This window comes from Amblyraja radiata, chromosome 5 (assembly GCF_010909765.2).
Source record: "Amblyraja radiata isolate CabotCenter1 chromosome 5, sAmbRad1.1.pri, whole genome shotgun sequence".
Taxonomy (NCBI): Eukaryota; Metazoa; Chordata; class Chondrichthyes; order Rajiformes; family Rajidae; genus Amblyraja; species Amblyraja radiata.
The window spans coordinates 44,566,583-44,588,944 of NC_045960.1; the positions used below are offsets into that span (position 1 = coordinate 44,566,583).

A 22,362-nucleotide genomic window follows, 5' to 3' on the forward strand; every position below is an offset into this window, starting at 1 on the left:
CCCCTGCTGGAGGGAGGGGGAGGGACTATAAAACCAGGACGTGGTGTGCCTCAATCAGTCTCTGCAAGTGGTGTGCCTCAATCAGAGCTCTGAATGACACTGAACAAATGTCTCCACAGCTGTGAGTACCCATAATGTGGTTTGAAAATGAAAATATGGTTAGTTTGAGGGGAAAAAAGCACTGCCTGCAAATGGTTGTTTGGGGGGTTTGGGTTGAAGTAAAAAGGAACCCTCTCTCTCTCTTCCCCCCCCCGTTTCTCTCTCCCCTTCTCTCTCTCTCCCCTTCTCTCTCTCCCCACATCTCTCCCCATCCCCCCCTCTCCCCATCACCCCCCCGCTCCTCTCCTCTCCCCCTCTCCTCTCCCCGCCTCGCCTCTCTCGCTCTCCCCCCGCTCACATCCTCGTGCGCCCCCTCTCCTCTCCCCCCCCTCTCCCTCTCCCCCCGCTCTCACTCTCGCCCCCTCTCCTCTCACTCCTCTCTTCCCCCCCACCCTTCTCCTCTCCCCCCCTCTCCTCTCTCCCCCCAACCTTCTCCTCTCCCCCCCCCCCCCCTCCCACTCACCCCCCCCCTCTCCCGCCCCCTCCTCTCCCGCCCCCTCTTCCTAACCCCCCCTCTCCTCTCCGCCCACTCTCCTCTCACCCCCTCTCCTCTCCCCCCCTCTCCTCTCTCCACCCAAATCCTCTCTCGCCCCCCCCCTCCTCTCCCCCCCTCTCTCCCTCTCTCTCCCTCTTTTTCTCCCCTCCTCCCCTCTATCCCCTCCCCCACCGTCCCTCCCTAAACCCCCCTCCCCTCCACACACCCCTACCCCCTTTCCCTCCACCCTCCCTCCCCTCACCTTCTCCAAGTCTCGCAGCACCGACCCTCAGTCTCTCCCCCCCTCCCCCCCCCTCTCCTCCCCGTCCCCTCTCTCCTCCCCCCTCCCCTCCCCTCTCTCCCCCCTCCCCCCCCCCCTTTCTCTCTCTCTCCCCTCCTCCCCTCCCCCACCGTCCCTCCCTAACCCCCTCCCCTCCACATCCCCTTCTCTCCACCCTCCCCCTCCCTCCCCCCTCCCTCCCTGCTCCCCACCTCTCCCCCTCACCCCCCTCTCAGCACACCCTCTCTCCCCCTCACTCTCACCCTCTCTCTCTCCTCCCCTCCTCCCCCACCTTTCCCCCTCACCCATCCTCCCTCTTCTCCTCCTCTCCACCCCCCTATCCCTCTTGCCCCTCTCTCTGTGTCCCTGTCTCTCTCTGTGTCTCTGCCCCTTCTCTCTCTGCCCTCACTCTCTAACCCCCCCCCCCCCCCTCCCTCTCTAGATGTGACTGCAAGTTGGGGGCTATGCGTCAGTAGATAGGGTGGTTATGGGGTAAAAGGAGCAAATTAATAATATTAATATAATATCAAGGTGGGTAATTAGCGTGAGTGCGGGGGGGGGGGGGATAGTTAGTGTGTGTGACGCTGCATGCCGCCTCCCCCCCCCACAACCGCACGCTGGGGGAACAGACCCAACGGGTCTGCACTTGGTCTAGTATAGTCATAGAAATGTGCAGCGTGAAAACAGACCATTCAACCCAACTCAACACTTCCATGTCAGCCAGTGAGTGCCCTTCCATATTAATCCCATCTCAACTCAATTGATCCATTGGTATCTATACCTAGGCAATTCAAATGTTCATCAAAATATTTCTAAAATGCTGTCAGCAACCTTTTTAAGCAGTGCATTCCACATACTTATCTTCTAAAATTCTTCTAAATTTCTTACCCCTTACCCTAGATCTATACATTTGAGTGTTATATATAGTCGCAGCATAGATCCTTGTGGGATACCTCATGTTGCAGCATCTAATCTCAAAGACAGCCCTCTATCATCACCTTCTGGCTCCTAAGACAATTTTGGATCCAGTTTGCCAACTTGACCTTGATCCCACATGCCCTGGGACCTTTTGTCTCCCATGTGGCACTGTAAGACCTACTATAGTCCATATAAATCAGATTCACTGCCTTTTTATTTCTAATCTCTACCGATATGGCCTGAAAATTCTATACCCTGGGACCGTTGGAGCGAGTGGAGGTGGGTCAGGGCGGTGAGTACTTAAATCGGGCGCGGGGCTTTCTTTCACAGAGGCCCGGGACCGTTGGAGCGAGTGGAGGAGGGTCAGGGCGGTGAGTACTTAAATCGGGCGCGGGGCTTTGTTTCACAGAGGACCGGGACCGTTGGAGCGAGTGGAGGAGGGTCAGGGCGGTGAGTACTTAAATCGGGCGCGGGGCTTTCTTTCACAGAGGCCCGGGACCGTTGGAGCGAGTGGAGGAGGGTCAGGGCTTTTACCAAAATCCGTAACGTTCCACACTCCATAGGGAGGGTTCTGGTGGAAGCCGCTGATTGGCGGAAGCAGACTAGAGGAAGCAGCTGATTGGGTGCAACCTCAGGTTAGCATTTCTGCTTTCTAATTAAAGGTACAGTGCTTTAGTAAAGGTACAGTGAGCTAAGGGCACAGTGGGCTAAAGGTACAGTGCTTTAGTAAAGGTACAGTGAGCTAAGGGTACAGTGGGCTAAAGGTACAGTGCTTTTTGTTTATATAATAAAGGTGCAGTTTAAAGGTCAAGAGGGAGCAGCTGTTTGTGAGTCAGGTACCTGCTGATTTCTCCCAGCAGTTTCTATTGTATTATACTGGTATCGGATCCAGGGTAAGGCGGGAGAATGACAGCCAGAGCAGTGTACTGTTCTGGATGTCAGATGTGGGAGGTCATGGTGTCGGACGGCCCTCCAGACGTCCACATCTGCACCAGGTGCAGAGAGATGGGGCTCCTAAGGGACCGTATTAGGATCCTGGAGCAGCAGCTCGATGACCTCTGTCTGGTCAGGGAGAGTGAGGAAGTCATAGAGGGGAGTTATAGGGAGGTGGTCACTCCAAAACCACGGGAGAGAGACATGTGGGTCACGCTAAGGAAGGGCAAGGGGCAGAGGCAGGAACGAGTGAGTACTCCAATGTCGGTACACCTTGCAAATAAGTACTCCTGTTTGAGTACGGATGGGGGTGACAGCCTACCCGGGGGTAGCGACAGCGGACGGGCCTCCAGCACAGAGACCGGCCCTGTTGCTCCGAAAGGTAGGGAAAAAAAGAAGAGGGCAATAGTAATTGGGGACTCTATTGTTAGGGGGTCGGATAGGCGATTCTGTGGACGCAGTCGGGAGACCAGGATGGTGGTCTGCCTCCCTGGTGCCAAGGTCTCGGACGTGTCTCAACGCATCCAAGATATCCTGAAATCAGAGGGAGAGGAGCCTGAGGTCGTGGTACATATAGGTACCAATGACATAGGTAAAAAAAGGGAAGAGGTCCTGAAGGGAGGATTTAGGGAGTTGGGAGGAGAGTTAAGGAAAAGGACCAAAAAGGTAACAATCTCAGGATTACTGCCTGTGCCACGCGACAGTGAGAGTAGGAATGGAGCGAGGTGGAGGATAAATGCGTGGCTGAAAGACTGGTGCAGAGGGCAGGGATTCAAGTTTCTGGATCATTGGGACTTCTTTTGGGGAAGATGGGACCTGTACAGAAAGGATGGGTTGCACTTGAACCCGAGGGGGACCAATATCCTGGCGGGGAAATTTGCAAAGGCCACTGGGGAGACTTTAAACTAGAATGGTTGGGGCGAGGGACTCAAATAGAGAAAGCTAGTAGACAGAATGGGAGGCAGGAAGCAGAAAAGGGAAGCACTCGGACACAAGAGGAGAAAGAAAAAAAAGGAAATAAACAGAGAATAAGAGACGGGGGGTTTCTTAAATGTGCATATTTTAATGCTAGGAGCATTGTAAGAAAGGTGGATGAGCTTAGAGTCTGGATAGACACCTGGAAGTATGATGTTGTGGCGATCAGTGAAACATGGTTGCAGGAGGGCTGTGGTTGGAAACTAAATATTCCAGGATTTCGTTGCTTCAGGTGTGATAGAATTGGAGGGGCAAGAGGTGGAGGTGTTGCATTGCTAGTCAGGGAAGATATTACAGCAGTGCTTTGGCAGGATAGATTGGAGGGCTCATCTAGGGAGGCTATTTGGGTGGAACTGAGAAGTAGGAAAGGTGTAGCAACACTTATAGGGGTGTATTATAGACCGCCAAATGGGGAACGAGAATTGGAAGAGCAAATATGTAAGGAGATAGCAGATATTAGTAGTAAGCACAAGGTAGTGATTGTGGGAGATTTCAACTTTCCACACATAGACTGGGAAACACATTCTGTAAATGGGCTGGATGGTTTGGAGTTTGTAAAATGTGTGCAGGATAGTTTTTTGCAGCAATACATAGAGGTACCTACTAGAGGAGGGGCAGTGCTGGACCTCCTGTTAGGAAATGAGACGGGACAGGTGGCGGAGGTATGCGTTGGGGAGCACTTCGGGTCCAGTGATCACAATACCATTAGTTTCAATATAATTATGGAGAAGGTCAGAACTGGACCTAGGGTTGAGATTTTTGATTGGAGAAAGATGAGATGCGAGATGATTTAAAAGGAGTGAACTGGGACATTTTGTTTTATGGGAAAGATGTAGAAGAGAAATGGAGGACATTTAAAGGGGAAATTTTAAGAGTACAGAATCTTTATGTTCCTGTTCGGTTGAAAGGAAACAGTAAAAATTGGAAAGAGCCCTGGTTTTCAAGGGAAATTGGACATCTTGTTCGGAAAAAGAGGGAGATCTACAATAATTATAGGCAGCATGAAGTAAATGAGGTTCTTGAGGAGTATAAGGAATGTAAAAAGAATCTTAAGAAATAAATTAGAAAAGCTAAAAGAAGATATGAGGTTGCTTTGGCAAGTAAGGTGAAAGTAAATCCAAAGGGTTTCTACAGCTATATTAATAGCAAAAGGATAACGAGGGATAAAATTGGTCCATTGGAGAGAGAGTGGACAGCTATCTGCAGAGCCAAAAGAGATGGGGGAGATATTGAACAATTTCTTTTCTTCGGTATTCACCAAGAAGAAGGATATTGAATTATGTGAGGTAAGAGAAACTAGTAGAGTAGCTATGGATACTATGAGTTTCAAAGTAAAAGAAGTACTGACACTTTTGAAAAATATAAAAGTGGATAAGTCTCCAGGTCCTGACAGGATATTCCCTAGGACATTGAGGGAAGTTAGTGTAGAAATAGCCGGGGCTATGACAGAAATATTTCAAATGTCATTAGAAACAGGAATAGTCCCCGACGATTGGCGTACTGCGCATGTTGTTCCATTGTTTAAAAAGGGTTCCAAGAGTAAACCTAGCAATTATAGACCTGTTAGTTTGACTTCCGTGGTGGGCAAATTAATGGAAAAGATACTTAGAGATAATATATATAAGCATCTGGATAAACAGGGTCTGATTAGGAACAGTCAACATGGATTTGTGCCTGGAAGGTCATGTTTGACTAATCTTCTTGAATTTTTTGAAGAGGTTACTAGGGAAATTGACGAGGGTAAAGCAGTGGATGTTGTCTATATGGACTTTAGTAAGGCCTTTGACAAGGTTCCTCATGGAAGGTTGGTTAAGAAGGTTCAACTGTTGGGTATAAATGCAGGAATAGCAAGATGGATTCAACAGTGGCCGAATGGGAGAAGCCAGAGGGTAATGGTGGATGGCTGTTTGTCGGGTTGGAGGCAGGTGACTAGTGGGGTGCCTCAGGGATCTGTGTTGGGTCCTTTGTTGTTTGTCATGTACATCAATGATCTGGATGAAGGGGTGGTAAATTGGATTAGTAAGTATGCAGATGATACCAAGATAGGGGGTGTTGTGGATAATGAAGAGGTTTTCCAAAGTCTACAGAGTGATTTAGGCCATTTGGAAAAATGGGCTGAAAGATGGCAGATGGAGTTTAATGCTGATAAATGTGAGGTGCTACACCTTGGCAGGACAAATCAAAATAGGACGTACATGGTAAATGGTAGGGAATTGAAGAATACAGTTGAACAGAGGGATCTGGGAATAACCGTGCATAGTTCCTTGAAGGTGGAATCTCATATAGATAGGGTGGTAAAGAAAGCTTTTGGTATGCTAGCCTTTATAAATCAGAGCATTGAGTATAGAAGCTGGGATGTAATGTTAAAATTGTACAAGGCATTGGTGAGACCAAATCTGGAGTATGGTGTACAATTTTGGTCGCCCAATTATAGGAAGGATGTCAACAAAATAGAGAGAGTACAGAGGAGATTTACTAGAATGTTGCCTGGGTTTCAACAACTAAGTTACAGAGATAGGTTGAATAAGTTAGGTCTTTATTCTCTGGAGCGCAGAAGGTTAAGGGGGGACTTGATAGAGGTCTTTAAAATGATGAGAGGGATAGACAGAGTTGATGTGGACAAGCTTTTCCCTTTGAGAATAGGGAAGATTCAAACAAGAGGACATGACTTCAGAATTAAGGGACAGAAGTTTAGGGGTAACATGAGGGGGAACTTCTTTACTCAGAGAGTGGTAGCGGTGTGGAATGAGCTTCCAGTGGAAGTGGTGGCGGCAGGTTCGTTGGTATCATTTAAAAATAAATTGGATAGGCATATGGATGAGAAGGGAATGGAGGGTTATGGTATGAGTGCAGGCAGGTGGGACTAAGGGAAAAAAGTTGTTCGGCACGGACTTGTAGGGCCGAGATGGCCTGTTTCCGTGCTGTAATTGTTATATGGTTATATGGTTATATGCTGAGCTCCAATCCTGCACGTTCCTGAACAATGTGATTGCAATATTATCATACAACCTTGCGTTAATTAATGCTTTGAGTTTATCTACTTTCCTAGTGATACCAGAACGAATAATACGAGCATTAAATTTAGTTTTGAATTCCCTTGATGAGCACTTATTGACTTATTAACTGTACCAGTTAAACTGTTGACCAATATATTTTCACCAGTATTACACCCTATACTGCAATCAGTATTGAGTATTAGAGACCCATCTTTAATTATTAAACCGCACCAATAAAAACAATGGGCTCACATCCTTGATTTCCTTCTCCCAACATATTTATTTATTTGCTTATTCGTGCCCATTGCTCATAAGGAAAAAATCATAGACCAATTCCCATCAGTAATCTGGCCAGAAATTAGAAGGCTTTAAAACAATCAATTTTGCACCAATGTCTCCTCTATCTTTCAGTTTTGAGCATTGTCCAATGATGTTTGTTGCAGAATCTCTCAACAATGTGATTAGACTTTTAAGCAACAGCAGAAAATAAAACTATCACAAACTATCTACCTAGTCTATTACATGAAATTGATCCGGATTAAAGAAAGCCACGCATGTTCTGTATTTTTGATATTTAAAAAAATGTCACATTGAAAATTTTTAATTTATCTGTCATTTCTGAGATAAATTGTGCCCGCTTTTTCTACATATAAATCAGAGCTTAAGCCTCAAATGAAGAAATATTCGAGTGTAAATTCAGTGTACTTCCAGGCTCCAAATACTGATTTAGGCCAAATTAATCTGTTTTAGGCCTCAAAACGGAGAAATTATTATGGTGTAACACTGGAATTTAGCATCCACATTATGTCCTGGGAGTAAACTCCAAACTACTTTTACCTATCTCTTTTTCTTGGTGAAAGCTCAAAAATCGCCTCAACTGAAACATCTTTTCAGAAATGAAAATGCTTTGCAATTCAAGTGACATCACTTTCTGCCCTGCAAAATCCAATGTATGCACTTATTTTGCTAATGAAATACTATTCTGTCATGGTCCACAGAGTGTCTCTAAACAAAATTGTGATGGGGACAAATTGATGAGCACTAAATCTTACAAAACTTTCCCAAAGATATTTGTACCTCAAGGGGGGGACGGGACAATTAAATGACTTACTTTTTTTATCTTTCCTAAAACAGGTAATGAGGTAAAAGGACAAGTATACAATGGTGAATCTAATTCTGCAAGTAAGCTCCATTCAATAATTATGAGCTATTTTATTACCCTCCTTCACTCTAAACTCCGAACTTTGTATAAAATATCAATTTGGATACATTTATTATTTTTTAATATTTTATATCAACAATAAAATTCTGTAAGATGAAATACAAACGTTTATGTTTACAGTTATATTTCTTTTCTTTCACAAAACAGGTAATCAAGTAAAGGGGAAGTACGCATTTAAGATTGATGACAATTCTGAAAGTACGTAGATTTAAATTTTTATATATACCACAGATTTAACAATTTATGAAGATTATATTTATGCTTCCAGTTGTAAAAGCTCTACTTACCAATTTTAGATGCTGAAATCAGAAGAAACAATCTCAGAAATCCACAATTCTGAACCATAGTTTTACAAGTAGTTCAGTGGAAGTCAGAGGAATATCAGTCATGCTTTGTTTCTTCCTGTCGGTTTCTGGTTAAATGTGTGGTGATCTTCATCTACTCAAATCATTTTCCTAATATCAGAATTTGAAATGCTATGGAGAATTAATTTGCAAATTTGGAATTACTTTTCCGTTTTGCATTCAGTCAACAACTCTGTATGCCAGAAAGAATCATGCCTTCTGACTCTGCCTTGGCAGATATGATGCTGTACTTCAGGTCCAGGCTTTGGTTCTTGCCCAGATTCTCTGAATAATTTATGTCTTGATGAGATACAAAATTATACAGGTTTTTGAACAATTACAGTTAGCAACTGCTAAGCTGATTGGCTTACATGAATTTTCCAGACCTCATCTTTGATCACTGAACTGATTGCATCAACCTCCTGTCAACCCAAACTATTTCACTGGAGGCACGGTGTATTATTTGTGATTTTGAAAACCTCTTGTGATTGAGGGGAATTGCCTTATGATTGGGAAAAAAACACTATTATTTAAAAGGTGATGTTAAGAAGGAAAGGACATTTGTTGCATATCAAGTGTGAGGAATTTGCAGGCAATCAGTATTTGTTTAAGAGTCAACCAATCGAATAGAATCAATATGCATTTGTGCTTTGAAGTTGTTTAGTTGAACCTAATTGAACATTTCCATCAAGATAGAAAGACACAAAGTACTGGAGTAACTCAGAGTTTCAGCAGCATCTCTGACGAACATCTAAAACTATATAAAAAATAGAATGATTGACAATACTCATTTTCATTTTCTCTAAAGATTTATCAATGGTCCGGAAATCAATTCCTATTGGTTGGCAAATATTCAACTCACAACACCAAATGTTGAAAACATTTGTGTTACTAAAAGTATCTTTTATCATTATTTTTTGTTCTGATTACTTTCAATTAAATAGGTAAAAGATATGTAACCTATTCTTGGGGTGAATTTTTTAATATACAGGTAATAAAGTCCAATAATGACAACTATGGACATGATCAGCAAAAAAAACTTTTTTTTAAATTATGCATTGTGTAGTATTAGATCTTTCCATTTATTATAAGCAATGTGCCACATTTTGTATTAATCATAAATACAAGTAACCACATCAAAATATTAAATCCCTCAGTCTAAAGAAGCGTTTCGACCCGAAAAGTAGCCTATTTCCTTTGCTCCATAGATGCTGCCTCACCCGCTGAGTTTCTCCAGCACTTTTGTCTAACATCAAAATATTACTTGCTTCCAAGATTCTAATATACACCAGGTTTAGTGCGTGGGCTGGTGATTTACAACTGGACTTTTCCTTCCCTGAACTTTTTGAAACAGGTTATTCAGTTTCACATAAAGTGCTGGCACCAGATACATGTTCTATTTAAGTTCTTGGGCTTGAATTCTTATGCTTGAGTCACCTCCTTACACGTTTTGCCAGTTTCAATCTATCTGGTAACTAATTCCACAAACTAAAAAGGCAACTAAAAGTCAAAGCTACATTTGTAAGTGGAACACACACCATGAAGAAGGGTCTTGACCTGAAACGTCGCCTATTCCTTCGCTCCATAGATGCTGCCTCACCCGCTGAGTTTTCCCAGCATTTTTGACTGCCACGAAGGAAGTGATAACTATGAGGTAACAAATTGCCGTCGCACATCCATATGCAACATTGCAGACGAGTTCACTCTCACTCTTACTCAAAGTAAACTTCAAATATGTGTTGGCTATAAAGTTACATTTACCCTACCATTTCCCCAAATTAATATTTTGGCACCCACTTCCCTTTCCAGCCCAATATCGCAGGTCTTCACTGCCTCTGGTATTCGTCCATTATCTCTTAAAATTGCTGGTTTAAACACCTCCATTCTTCACTTACAAAAATGAAGTGTTGAACAGCATGCTCTGTGATGGTGACCTCTTCCTTCTCCACCTACATACTGCCTATGTGGAATTTTCAGTACTCTTTCCGCATTATAATGATGAAGATACTACATACCCATTTTTTGAACATTTCAGAATCCTATTTAACCTATAAAGTACTTTTAAAACTAGTCACCGTGGTTAATAACATTAGCAGGAGGCTCTGCACTAGACTTCTCAGTCCCCTAAGATGGCTCTGCCATTTGATAATATTACAGCTTCTCTTAACCATTGGCCTCAACTCCACTTTCTAAACGTCACAAAAATCTATCTCAACCTTGAATATATTTAATGATTCAGGCCATCTGCTTTTTGGAGTGGGCATGCTGTTCTTTGAGGGTATTACAACCCTCAAAGAAGAAACAGCTGCCCTTCATGTCAAAGAGCACGAAAGCAGGGCTTTCTGCCCAACCTGTCAATGCTGACCAACATGCCCGATCTACAGGAGTCACATTTGCCTGTGTTTGGCCCATATCCTTCTCAACCTTTCCTATCCATGTACCTGCCAAAATGTATTTTAAATATTATTATATCTGTCTCACCTACTTCCTCTGGCAGCTTGTTCCATATAACCACAGTCCTCTTGTGTGAAAAAGTTGTCCCTCATGTTCCTAGCCTGCACAACCTCTCTCTGTACTTCAGGTCCTCAAGAACATGGGATAGGGTGGCAAAATAGACAAGGCACAAACTCAGCCCTGATTTTATAGAATGGTGGATTAGATTTGAGAGACCATGTAGCCTATTCATGCTTTATAGTTTTTGTGGTTTGAGATGCAAGATTTATGTTGAGTACCTATCCTATTTCTTGGAGCTGTTTAATATAGCTTGGTTCCAATGATCCAAGAAAAATCTGTGTCCATTCATTCCTTAAACCTTAGAAGTACCCCAGAAATATTCTGCTACTCACTAGCAGTCTTCGTCAAGCTCAGATCCGTTTCAATAAACAACTTTCTATTACTTGTAAATCTGAACAAGGATTATAAGCAAACTGTTCAATCTGCCTTGGAGTTCGGGTGGGACGACTGTTTCGGCCTGCTGGTGGGCGGTGGAGAGGCGAGGGTCAGCAGAGTCACTGGTGGGGGCCCGTGAGGAGCTGGAGTAAAGTATCCCTCTCCCCGAATTTCAGTCTGGGGAAGGGTCGTGACCCGAAGCATCGCATGTTCCTTTTCTCCGGGGATGCGGCCTGGCCCGTTGAGTTATTCTAGCATTTTCTATCTATCTTCTTTAAGAGGAAGAGGACCCCAGTTTTGATCGTTGTGTTCAAACTGCCTGCAAACATATACTATTTCCAGTAGATGTCAGTGTCTAGCAATGAGCTTTGACTATCTTCTCCATTTGCTCGCTCAAAATACTGCATTGTCCAAAATCCTATTGTCAGTGCAATTTACTAACAATAGATATCACAAGTAGTAACATATTCGTCCATTTTACTCTGTACCATGTCATGTTCATTTACGTATCAATTCTTTGTCTATAATTGTTTTAGAAGTATATTGACAAAAGGTTGATTGATACAATGTCACTTTTTTATTTTCTACTCCTATCCATGAGTTCTTTGAGAGCATGGGAGCTAAAGGCGAAAATTAAAGAATTATAGTAGACAACATATGCTAATTTTTGCTTCCTATCCCTAATATCTTCGATCAACAAAAATCGATCCATCTCACATTTAAAATTCACAATTGTGCTACCATTTGCAAAAGTGTTCCAATATTCTGCTGCTCCCAAGTTTCCCCACCAAAGGAATATTTTCACCATCTGCTCAATCCTTTGTCTTTTAAACTTCACTCCAATCCAGGACATATGACAATAAAACACTCTTGACTTCTTATCGTAAATTCCAAGGAACACAATGCTAGGTTTTTATGCTTGTAGAGAGCAGGTACCATGATGTTGATACTGGTGATTCGAGGCATCTCGTTTACCACTCATTTGAAGACATTTTCACTTTGTACTAATCATGGAATTAAGTGGAGGTCAGGTAAAGGTTACAGTACTGCACTAATAAATAATAGATTGCACGATCATTTTAAGCTATTTCACCTGTCAGGAAAAGAGACACTCTTGCTCAGCCTGCAATACAAGATATCGTAATTTCTTTGAACTGCAGTTAACTAATATCTCTCTCTAAACAGGTCATCCAATTCTAAGTTCCTGTAATGGAATTGGGACCTGGTGGCTACATGGGAAATGTTATCATAAACATAATTCAATGTATATGAATTAGACAAGATGGACCGAGATAATGAAATTTATACTACAACCTTTCTTCTCTAAAACTCAGTGACAAACAGTCACATGAAACAATAGTTATATTTTAGTTCCATGATAATACATCGTGTCAGTTATAGTAATATATGTTCAAACCAAGGTGGGGGACTTACTAAGTGTTGTACTGTATTTATCAAAACAGGTCACCAGGTTAAGGACCATTATTCAAGGAAATCCTCTGAAGAAAAGAGGCAAGATGGTCACTCCAATTCTGACAGTAAGTAACAAGTTATTTCAGTCAGTTAGTATATGATTATCCTTTACAGGAATCTATACACTGAATGTTCAACAATACAAACAAGTATTCACTACTGTATGTAAGGAAGGTAAATTTGTGTATGTGTAAAAATTAACAAATGTTCAAACCAAAAAGAGAGATTCATCAACTGCCAATTTATTATATTTTCAGGTCACCAGATTAAAGGTCAGTATTCAAGGAGATCCTCTGAAGAAAATGGGAAGAATGGTCACTCCAATTCAGGCAGTAAGTAACAAGTTATTTTAATCAGAGAGTATATGAATATCTTTTACAGTGGTCTACAAATTGTATGTTTAGCACCGGAACAAATAAGTATTCACATTGTAAGGTAAATTTATGATAGATAGATAGATAGATAGATAGATAGATAGATAGATAGATAGATAGATAGATAGATAGATAGATAACATGAATGTATGTTAAATACATTTTAACAAAGATTGCAGAGTAGCACATTAGTAAAGGTAATTGATAAGAATCCCAGTAACCATAAGTTGTGAATTCAAACCTTACCATGAGTAGCTAAAAATTAAACTGGGATTCTTATCAATTACATGGATTGTTTTGAGAAACCAATATGTGTTCCCTTCAGTGAAAAGAGCTTGCATTCGCTTCCCAGTCCAGCAACACAAGTGATTACAATCATCACTGAAATGGCTGAGCAGACCATCTAGTTGTGAGTCACAACATGGAATAAAACCTGATGAACTTTAGGGTATCTGCACTATGACAACGCAAAAGCAATCACAACCCAGTCAAGCTCAGTTGCACTGTATATACAGGAACGTTGGCATTAGGGCTGTGTATTAAAAAAATATTTTCAAAAGCAAATTGTCAGAGCAGTTAGTAATTATATTGAAAATCTCCCACTATAAAATTCAATAGTTGTTGGCAAAATTGGTTAAATAGTGTAAAAATTAACAAATGCTCAAATCAAAAAGGAAGATGTTATTATATTTTCAGGTAATCAAGTTAAGGGTCAGTATTCAAGGAGTTCCTCTGAAGAAAATGGGCAGAATGGCCATTCCAATTCTGGCAGTAAGTAACAAGTTACATTAGTTACTGTAAGTAAGTAAGTAAGTAAGTAAGTAAGTAAGTAAGTAAGTAAGTAAGTAAGTAAGTAAGTAAGTAAACTTTATTTATATAGCACATTTTAAGTCAACTTGCATTGACCCCAAAGTGCTTCACATAAATTAAATAATAAGTTCCATACTGCATGAAAAACCTTTGCAGGAATCTACAAATTACATGTTTAGCACCAGTACAAACAAGTATTCACTGCGTCAGGTAAATTTGTGTTAAATAAATGTTAATTTAAGATTGGAGAGTAACCCAGTGGACAAGACAAGTTACCATCGGTTATAAATTCAAACCTTACCATGAGTTGCTACAAAAAGCTGAATTGGGATTTTTATCAATAAATTTGTTATAAAAAATCAATATCTTTAGTTCCTTCAAGTGAGACAGCTTGCATCCCCTTCCAAGTCCAGCAATACAAGTGATTACAATCATCTCTGAATTGGCTGAGCAGACCATCTAGTTGTAAGTCACTACTCGGGAAGAAGATATAATGATCATCAGGGTACCTGCACTATGAAAACACAAAAACAATCCAAACTCAGTCAAATTGGTAAAAACTGGGCTGTATGTTCACCAATGGTCAATTTATTATACTCCCAGGTCACCAAGTTAAGGGTCAGTATTCAAAGAGAACCTCTGAAGAAAATACCCAGAATAGTAATTTCAATTCTGGTATTAAGTAACATGCCATTTTATTTAGATGTTATTTTAATTCATTTTAATTTTATAAGATAGTGCACAATTAAAGTTTAACATCAGAGCAAACAAAGTGGTAAATGTGTACAGAATAAAGTTGGAGTTATGGGTTGCATAGTTTTCCACATAGCATAATGCTCGTCAACTGCCCACAGATTGTAAATCCCGTTGTGGTAAACTGCAAAACTGAATGCAATTCAGATTATTGTACAAACCACAAAAAGAAAAAAAAAGTCAAGTTGCCGGTAGTCGCCTGAAAAGTCGGCAACTGGAACGGCGACTGTCAGAGTGGAACACACACACACATCGCTTCCTTCACCAGCCCGTTATGCAGGCGGGTGACAGGGCAAGCGGGGGGAGCGCTATTTGAGTAAAATTCACAAAGCCAGGGTGATACATACACACACTGTGATGAACAGGAAGGTTGGCGCTGTAATTAAGACGGCTAAGCACAGTTTTTGGTAAATCCTTTAAAAGAGGGGGAGAGGAGGGGGGGAGAGGTGGGGAGAAGGAGGTGGAGACAACTTTTAAGAAGCCAGAGATGCACGGCTGTGAAGCTTGGCGGACATTTAACATTACCGGTCGGTTATCCATGGTTCTGCAAACTACTGCTTTCGTTATTTTTTCCCCAATGAGCCAATGAAATTCACCAGTCAGCACCGGTTACAACCTACGAGAACCTATGAGAACCTTTGACCTCCTGGCCACCCACTAGGACCTCCTGGTGACCCACCTACGGCACGCGAATTCTAGCTACTCTCCATTTTCAACATATTGAAAAATTTGCGGCGACCATAATGAGGCCCCGACTAGTTCCCAGAATGTGGGAACTCCTCACGACCATGAAGGCAACTCCCCGGCAAACACCCGCGAACATGTGGCGACTGCATAGTCTCCCGTAGTCACCTAAAAAGTCGCCTAAGTGGGACAGCTCATTAGCATGCAGGAAATTCCAAGTCCAAACGAGGTCCAAATCTATCAACTACAATAGATTAAAGGCAATTAATGATACTTTTACTTAAATCTGTCTTCTATATAGATAATTGTTCATGTGACATCAGTTATACTTTAGTGATTTTGTTTTATTCAGTATACATCAACAAATGTTCAAACAAAAAGCCGACTTCACCAAATTTGAATTAATTCTACTTTCTAAAACAGTTTATCAGGTAAAGGGCCACTATTCAAGGAGATCATCTTCCGAAGAAAACAATCAGAGTACAGATGCCAACTCAACAAGTAAGCTCCCTTTTTACATAGAAAATGTCTCTCTGAAGGGTATTAATGTGAAATAAAAATGCAGATTCAAAAACAATGTAATTCTTCAGCATAGATAAAAAACAAAATGCTGGAGTAACTCAGCAGACCAGGAAGCACCTCGGGAGAGAAGGAATGGGTGACGTTTCAGGTCGAGACCCTTCTTCAGACTGATGTCAGGGGAGAGGGAGATACATAGATAAGGAAGCGTAAGGTGTGAAAACAGGGAAAAAAGGAATGATATCAAGGAAAATGTAAAATAGATCATTGTTAGCTGGAAGAAGTTAACAACAAAGCAAACAGAGATAAAAAATGTAGTTGGAGCCAGTAAGACTGGTCAGAGAACTGGGAAGGAGGACGGAGAGAGAGGGAAAGCAAGGGTTACTTGATGTTAGAGGAGTCAATGTTCATACCGCTGGGTTGTCAGCTGCCCAAGTGAAATATGAGGTGCTGTTCATCCAATTTGCACTGGGCTTCACTCTGACAATGGAGGAGGCCCAGGACAGAAAGGTCAGTGTTGGAATGGGAGCTGGAGTTAAAGTGTATAGCAACCGGGAGATCAGGTAGGTTTAGGCAGACTGAGCGGAAGTATTCAGCGAAACGATCGCCGAGCCTGCGCTTAATTCTTCAGCATAATATAACTGATATTTTCTTTTATTTTGCTAAACATAAAATTCAAAACTCTTCATGTAGCTTTGTTATATTAAAACCGTTAAATCATTTTATTTTGGTCTCTTTAAAATAGAGGTATGCAGCAGTACATAAAAAAAAAAAAATTAATGAATTAAAGTTCCATGTGCAGTTTAACAATAATGAAATAATAACAGTGGTGGGTGTAGAATTCATCATAGCTTTTCGAAATGAAAATATATTTAACAAAGAAACTCTTCACCTATAGAAAAAGAGAAGGAAGGTTAAATTACTGCTTTTTTTGCTTAAGGCTTGATCGGTTAAAAAGCTGAGTCCAGTGCATCTGTACAACTGGTTCTGATGCAACTAAACCAACACAATGCTTTAAATTTAAAATTATAGATCAACCATAAGCATGTGAAGAGATTTAAAAGTGAACATATAGCTGAAGGGTTAGATCAAAAATGTCACCTATCCATGTTTTCCAGAGATGCTGCCTGACCTGCTAATTTAGTCCAGTACTTTGTGTCCTTTTGTGAACCTAGTTAGCCATCATAGAAATCCAATAGTTCGCGATCTATCTATCTATATCTATATATTACTAAAGGTCTGATCTTGACCGCTTTTGACGCACTGCAATTTGATTTCCGAGAGAAAGCCGCCACTTACGGCCGTCATTTTTGGCCACCTTGCTCAGAACCCCCCCTCGGCTAGATTGGACCAGAGGATTTTTTCCATCGATGAAAAATCAGAGAGAAATTAATATTTTTTTTAAATTTGCCATTCTCTCTGCTGCCTCTGCTGGTGGGAGGAGAGAGGGGCTATAAAACCCGGAAGTGGTGTGATTCACTCAGTCTCTGCAAGATGGAGGAAGCCAGAGGATCATGTCTCTCTGAGCTCTGAATAACTACTCAACTGTGAGTGCCCTTAATGTGGTTTGAAAATGAAAATATGGTTGGTTTGAGGTAAAAAGGCACTGCTTGCAAATGGTTGTTTGGGGGATTTGGGTTGAGGTAAAAATGCACTGCATGGAAATGGTTGTTTGGGGGGTTTGGGTTGAAGTGAAAAGGCACTGCATGCAAATGGTTGTTTGGGGGATCTGGGTTGAAGTGAAAAGGCACTGCATGCAAATAGTTGTTTGGGGGGTTTGGGTTGAAGTGAAAAGGCACTGCATGCAAATGGTTGTTTGAGGGGTTTGGGTTGAAGTTGCATGCAAATGGTTGCTTGGGGGTTTTGGGTTGAAGTGAAAAGGCACTGCAGATGGTTGTTTGTCTAAACTTGACAACTTCCTGTTTGCACTATATTGATTTTAGATAAAACTCTACCACTTACGGCTGTGATTTTTGGCCATCTTACTCAGTCCCCCTCCGCTCATCAGGTGCAGAGGATTCTTCCCATCAATGAAAAACAAGTGTTATTAGTGTTTAAAAAAAGTTGAGAATCTCTCTCCTGTCAATCAGGCCATGAAGGTCACACCTTTTCCGGTGGGAGGGATTATAAAACCCGGAAGTGTGGGTGTGGCTCAGTCTCTGCATGATGGGGGAGGGAGAGGTCACGACTCTGTCTGAGCTGTGAATCAACTGAACACACTGAATGTCTACTGAACTGTGAGTGTGGTGTTTTGTGTGGTTTTATGGTGGTCATTATGATGGTTTCACCGTGCTTGAAATAGTATGAAACTGCATTTGAATGTGGTGGCCTTGCACCCTGCATGAAATGGTATGAAACTGCATTTGAATGTGGTGGCCTTGCATCCTGCATGAAATGGTATGAAACTGCATTTGAATGTGGTGTCGTTGCACCCTGCATGAAATGGTATGAAACTGCATTTGAATTTGGTGGCCTTGCACCCTCCTTGAAATGGTACGAAACTGCACTTGAATTTGGTGGCCTTGCACCCTGCTTGAAGTGGTATGAAACTGCACTTGAATTGTGTGGCCTTGCACCCTGCTTGAAGTGGTTGGAAACTGCACTTGAATTCGATGGTCTTGCACCCTGCTTGAAGTGGTAGGAAACTGAACCTGAATTTGGTGGCCTTGCACCCTGCTCGAAGAGGTAAGAAACTGCACTTGAATTTGGTGGCCTTGCACACCTGCTTGAAATGGTAGGAAAATGGATTTGAATTTGGTGGCCTTGCACTCTGCTTGAAATGGAACTTCACGGAATAGCCGTGAGTCAACTGCCAGCCCACCAGCCGTGAGTGAGCTGCCAACAGATCAGGCTTGAGGGACTGAGTTGCCACCCCAAGAATCCATTTGGCCCACAATGTCCATACTAGCCCTCTGGAGACCAGTAGTCCCTGCAGCCCTCCCTCTTCCCCCCCATCCTCTCTGCCCCTCCCTCTCTGAGTCCCCCCCTTCTCTGCCCCCCCTTCCTCTCTGCCCCCCTCCCTCTCTAGCCACGCCTGCACAGTTTGGCGTTATGCGTGAGTGGATAGGGCGGGGGATGGTGTAAAAGAAGCAAATCAATAATATTAATATAATATCAAGGGGGGATTAGTGAGTGTGCATGTGGGGGTGGTTAGTGCGTGTGTGTGAAACTGAAGGCCGCCCCCCCACCCCCCGCAACTGCGCATTGAGGGGACGGGACCCAACGGTCTAGTTGTCCTTTAATAACCTGCAATTTATAATCTGATTGAGCTATTTCCTTTTAGAGATAGAGCGTGGAAATAGGCCCTTCGGCCCACTGAGACAGCACCGCTGATTTGTCATAGATGATCCAAAACTGTACAGCCCTCTGAAGTAGACAAAGAAAACACAGTCGTATCAAGTTGATCCAAAGAATGTGAATACAATCAAATAACTCACTCAGCTCAGATCTGCCAAGACAGAAAAACCTTACTTACTAACATCTAGTGACTGGGGCCAGAGTTGTGCTCTTGTCTCTCAGTTGTGTTCCACAATCATACATTTCAATAAATAGACTAGAGTCCTCTATCTCTTCTATCACCATAAAAAGACACAGCTGTTGGAGTAAATCAGCAGGTCAGGCAGCACAGTTGACGTTTCAGGTCGGGAGCTTTCTTTGCACTGATTGTGGTGCGGTGGAGGGACAGGGAGGGAAGGGGGAGGAAGAAAGCTGGAAGAGAGGTGTGGAGCAAGACAAAGCCTGGCAATTGATAATGGATACAGATGAGCAGGGTTATTGATAGGTAGATGGTTGGACAAAGTCCAGAGATGAAGAGACAAAAAATGTGAGATAAGGATTAAAGATGTACAAATCTACCTCCTGGGTAAAGAAATCCAATCACCACCCCATGCGTGAAGAAATGTCCACTTCACAGCCCTACATAGCCAACATTTTGTGACATGACCCTGGTTCTTGACACCCCAGCCATATTAACTCCATATCACCGCTTTCAACTCTCCTAAGAATGTTGTAAATTTCAGTCACATTACCTCGTTTTTTTTCAAAACTCCTGGAAGCACGGACGTCATTGTTTGTCATCATACAAAAACTGCAATCCCAAGAGTGAATCCAGTAAACATTTACCAAACTTTCTGTGTTTCTAATACATTGTAGCGTCACCTAGCGGTGGTTTGGGGAAGTGCGAACCCTCGTTATTCGCTGGCGCCATCACCTGACTGCGGGTGCGAGTTCGAGGACTTTTCTCCTCAGTCGACAGCGCTCTTCCCGGTAGCAGGAGCTATTATACAGTTGGCTGACCTAGCACGCGGTTTTCTGAGTACTCCAACTTGTTTGTTGTTCCACAATAAAAATCGTTTTACTCAACCTGCCTGTCTCGCCAAAACATCAATCCTAAAGTCAGGTGATAAGAGCCCCACATGCAGATGCAGTTTCACCAGGGTTTTGTATAATTGATAGCAGATGACACAATTATTATACTCAAATCCTCTTGCATTCAAGACCATTATACCATCGCCCTTCCTAATTACTTGCTGTACCTGCATGTTAATTCTCAGTGATTCACAGTAGGACATCAAGCTCCCACTGAACATCAACATCTTCTAATCTATCACAATTTGCAAAATACTCACATTTGTTTCTGTTAAAATGGATGGCCGCATATTTTTCAGATTATATTCCATCGATCATATCTAGTAGCTCTTGGTCTTGAAGGCCTTGGCTGTTCACTGATAAGAGTCGGAATAAGAGTCCCGACCCAGAACATTACCTATCTTTTTATCCAAAGATGCTGCCTGACCCACTTAGTTACTCCAGCACTTTGTGTCTTTCTTTGGAATAAACCAGCTTCTGCAGTTCTTTGCTTTTACACATTATCACTGATAAGACCACGAGCAAACCATGTTCACCTGCTTTTGCAAAGCATTGCCACAACTTTTAGTGTTAACCAACCAGTTGAGTTTATCTTTTAGCAACTGAGCCCATAATTCTCTTCTTTAAAGTAACGATCCAGGAAGAAATAGTTAACTGTGAGCAATATTTGCATTTTGACTGACAAACCTTTGAAAAAAAGTTGAAAAAAAAAAGTTTTTTTGATTCTTTCCCAAAATAGGTGATGAATCTAATGACCACAATGCAGAAGTCAATGAAGAAAACAATGAATCTGATTCTTCTACCACTTCCTCTTCTTCCTCAGGTAATAGATTCAAAATTGTATAAACAACAAAGGAGTTTTTTTTAAATACCATGTTACGATCATATGAGTTAAGTATCCATTGCACATTCTCCTCTTACTAACAGTTTAAAGAGATTAAATATCCACTTCTTAGTCTAGTTTAAAGATACAGTGCGGAAACAGGCTCTTTGACCCACCAAGTCTGCGCAGACCAGCGATCCCCACACATTAACACCATCCTACACATACTATGAACACTTAAACCAAGTAAACACACCCAAGCCAATTAACCTACAAACCTGTACGACTTTGGAGTGTGGGTGGAAAACGAATATCTCGGAGAAAACCCACATGGTCACAGGGAGAACATGCATACTCCGTACAGACAGCACCTATGGTCGGGATCAAATCCGGGTCTCTAAGCGCTGTAATGCAGCTACTCTACTGCTGCGCCACCGTGCCGCCCTGTGGAGAACATGGATAGGTGATATTCCGAGTTGGACCTTCTTTTCCTGTCCATGTTGTCCAGAGATTCTGAGTGCTGAGTTACTCCAGCATTTTGTGTCTTTTTTTGTAAACCAGCATCTGCAATTCCTTGTTCCTATATCTTTTTCAAATATTGGTCTTACCCCAAGAATGGGAATAGGGGTATAAAATTGTAATTAAAATTTACAAGTACAATCATATATAATTGAAACCTGAAAAACAAGGGGGAAAAAGTCATGTAAAATATAAGTAGAGTCAAAGAAAGTGTTTGTGAAACATTTTAAAATGTTTTTAATACTGATCTCACATACAGCTTGCAAGTAGAAAGGTGATAGCAGGCAAAAGAGGTTGAGGTCAAGGGCCTGGGGAGACATTTTTTTTCGTCCAACAGGAGAAAATGCAGATGAACGTTGGTTGGAAGAGGCCACTAGGAAGTGGTCAGAGTGGCTTTGCCTGTCATGAAAAGGAAGTATATATTTTTTATGTACATATCTTTTTCAATTCCTGAGTAAGGTACACGCTTGAAAGAAAGACCACAAATTTGGTTGGAAACTAAGTAAATCAAATCATAGCCTTTCACCGGATGAATGTCATAGACAGAACATCCGCCTACAAACCCACAGAATCCTGGGAATAGTTTTAGTGGAGATTATCACTTGGAAACCCTCTCTCCCTAGATTCTAAATACAGAATATGTGTCCAATCAAGTGGCCCAAAATAAATCATTGAACATTTTTACATACTTAATATTTCATAACTTATAAAAACTAATTTATGAGATAGACTTTAGCCTACCCCATCCCCCACCATGATAAACTCACGATTAAAATAAATCTAAAAATCAACATAATATGACAAGAAACATGCTTAATTTGTGTCAACCAATGTTATTATTCAATACTATACTAAAGACTTTGCAGTATTACTTTTAAATGTATTACTTATTCAAAAGATGTCAAAGT

At 41.8% G+C, this 22,362-nt stretch overlaps 2 protein-coding genes across 3 annotated transcripts in view; one reads left to right on the forward strand and one right to left on the reverse strand.

The window, feature by feature from the left end:
* Nucleotides 1-22,362, reverse strand: part of nt5dc1 (5'-nucleotidase domain containing 1) — a 492,890-nt gene that overhangs the window by 384,461 nt on the left and 86,067 nt on the right. The window lies entirely within an intron of this gene.
* Nucleotides 1-22,362, forward strand: part of LOC116973236 (collagen alpha-1(X) chain-like) — a 37,612-nt gene that overhangs the window by 12,948 nt on the left and 2,302 nt on the right. Inside the window, exons 4-10 of one of the 2 annotated variants that reach the window (XM_033021117.1) lie at nt 7,811-7,858; nt 8,046-8,096; nt 12,595-12,669; nt 12,862-12,936; nt 13,675-13,749; nt 15,649-15,726; nt 20,852-20,935. In XM_033021117.1, coding sequence (XP_032877008.1) covers nt 7,811-7,858; nt 8,046-8,096; nt 12,595-12,669; nt 12,862-12,936; nt 13,675-13,749; nt 15,649-15,726; nt 20,852-20,935 — 486 coding nt within the window. The remainder of the gene's footprint in view (nt 1-7,810; nt 7,859-8,045; nt 8,097-12,594; nt 12,670-12,861; nt 12,937-13,674; nt 13,750-15,648; nt 15,727-20,851; nt 20,936-22,362) is intronic. The other variant, XM_033021118.1, reaches the window with a different exon arrangement.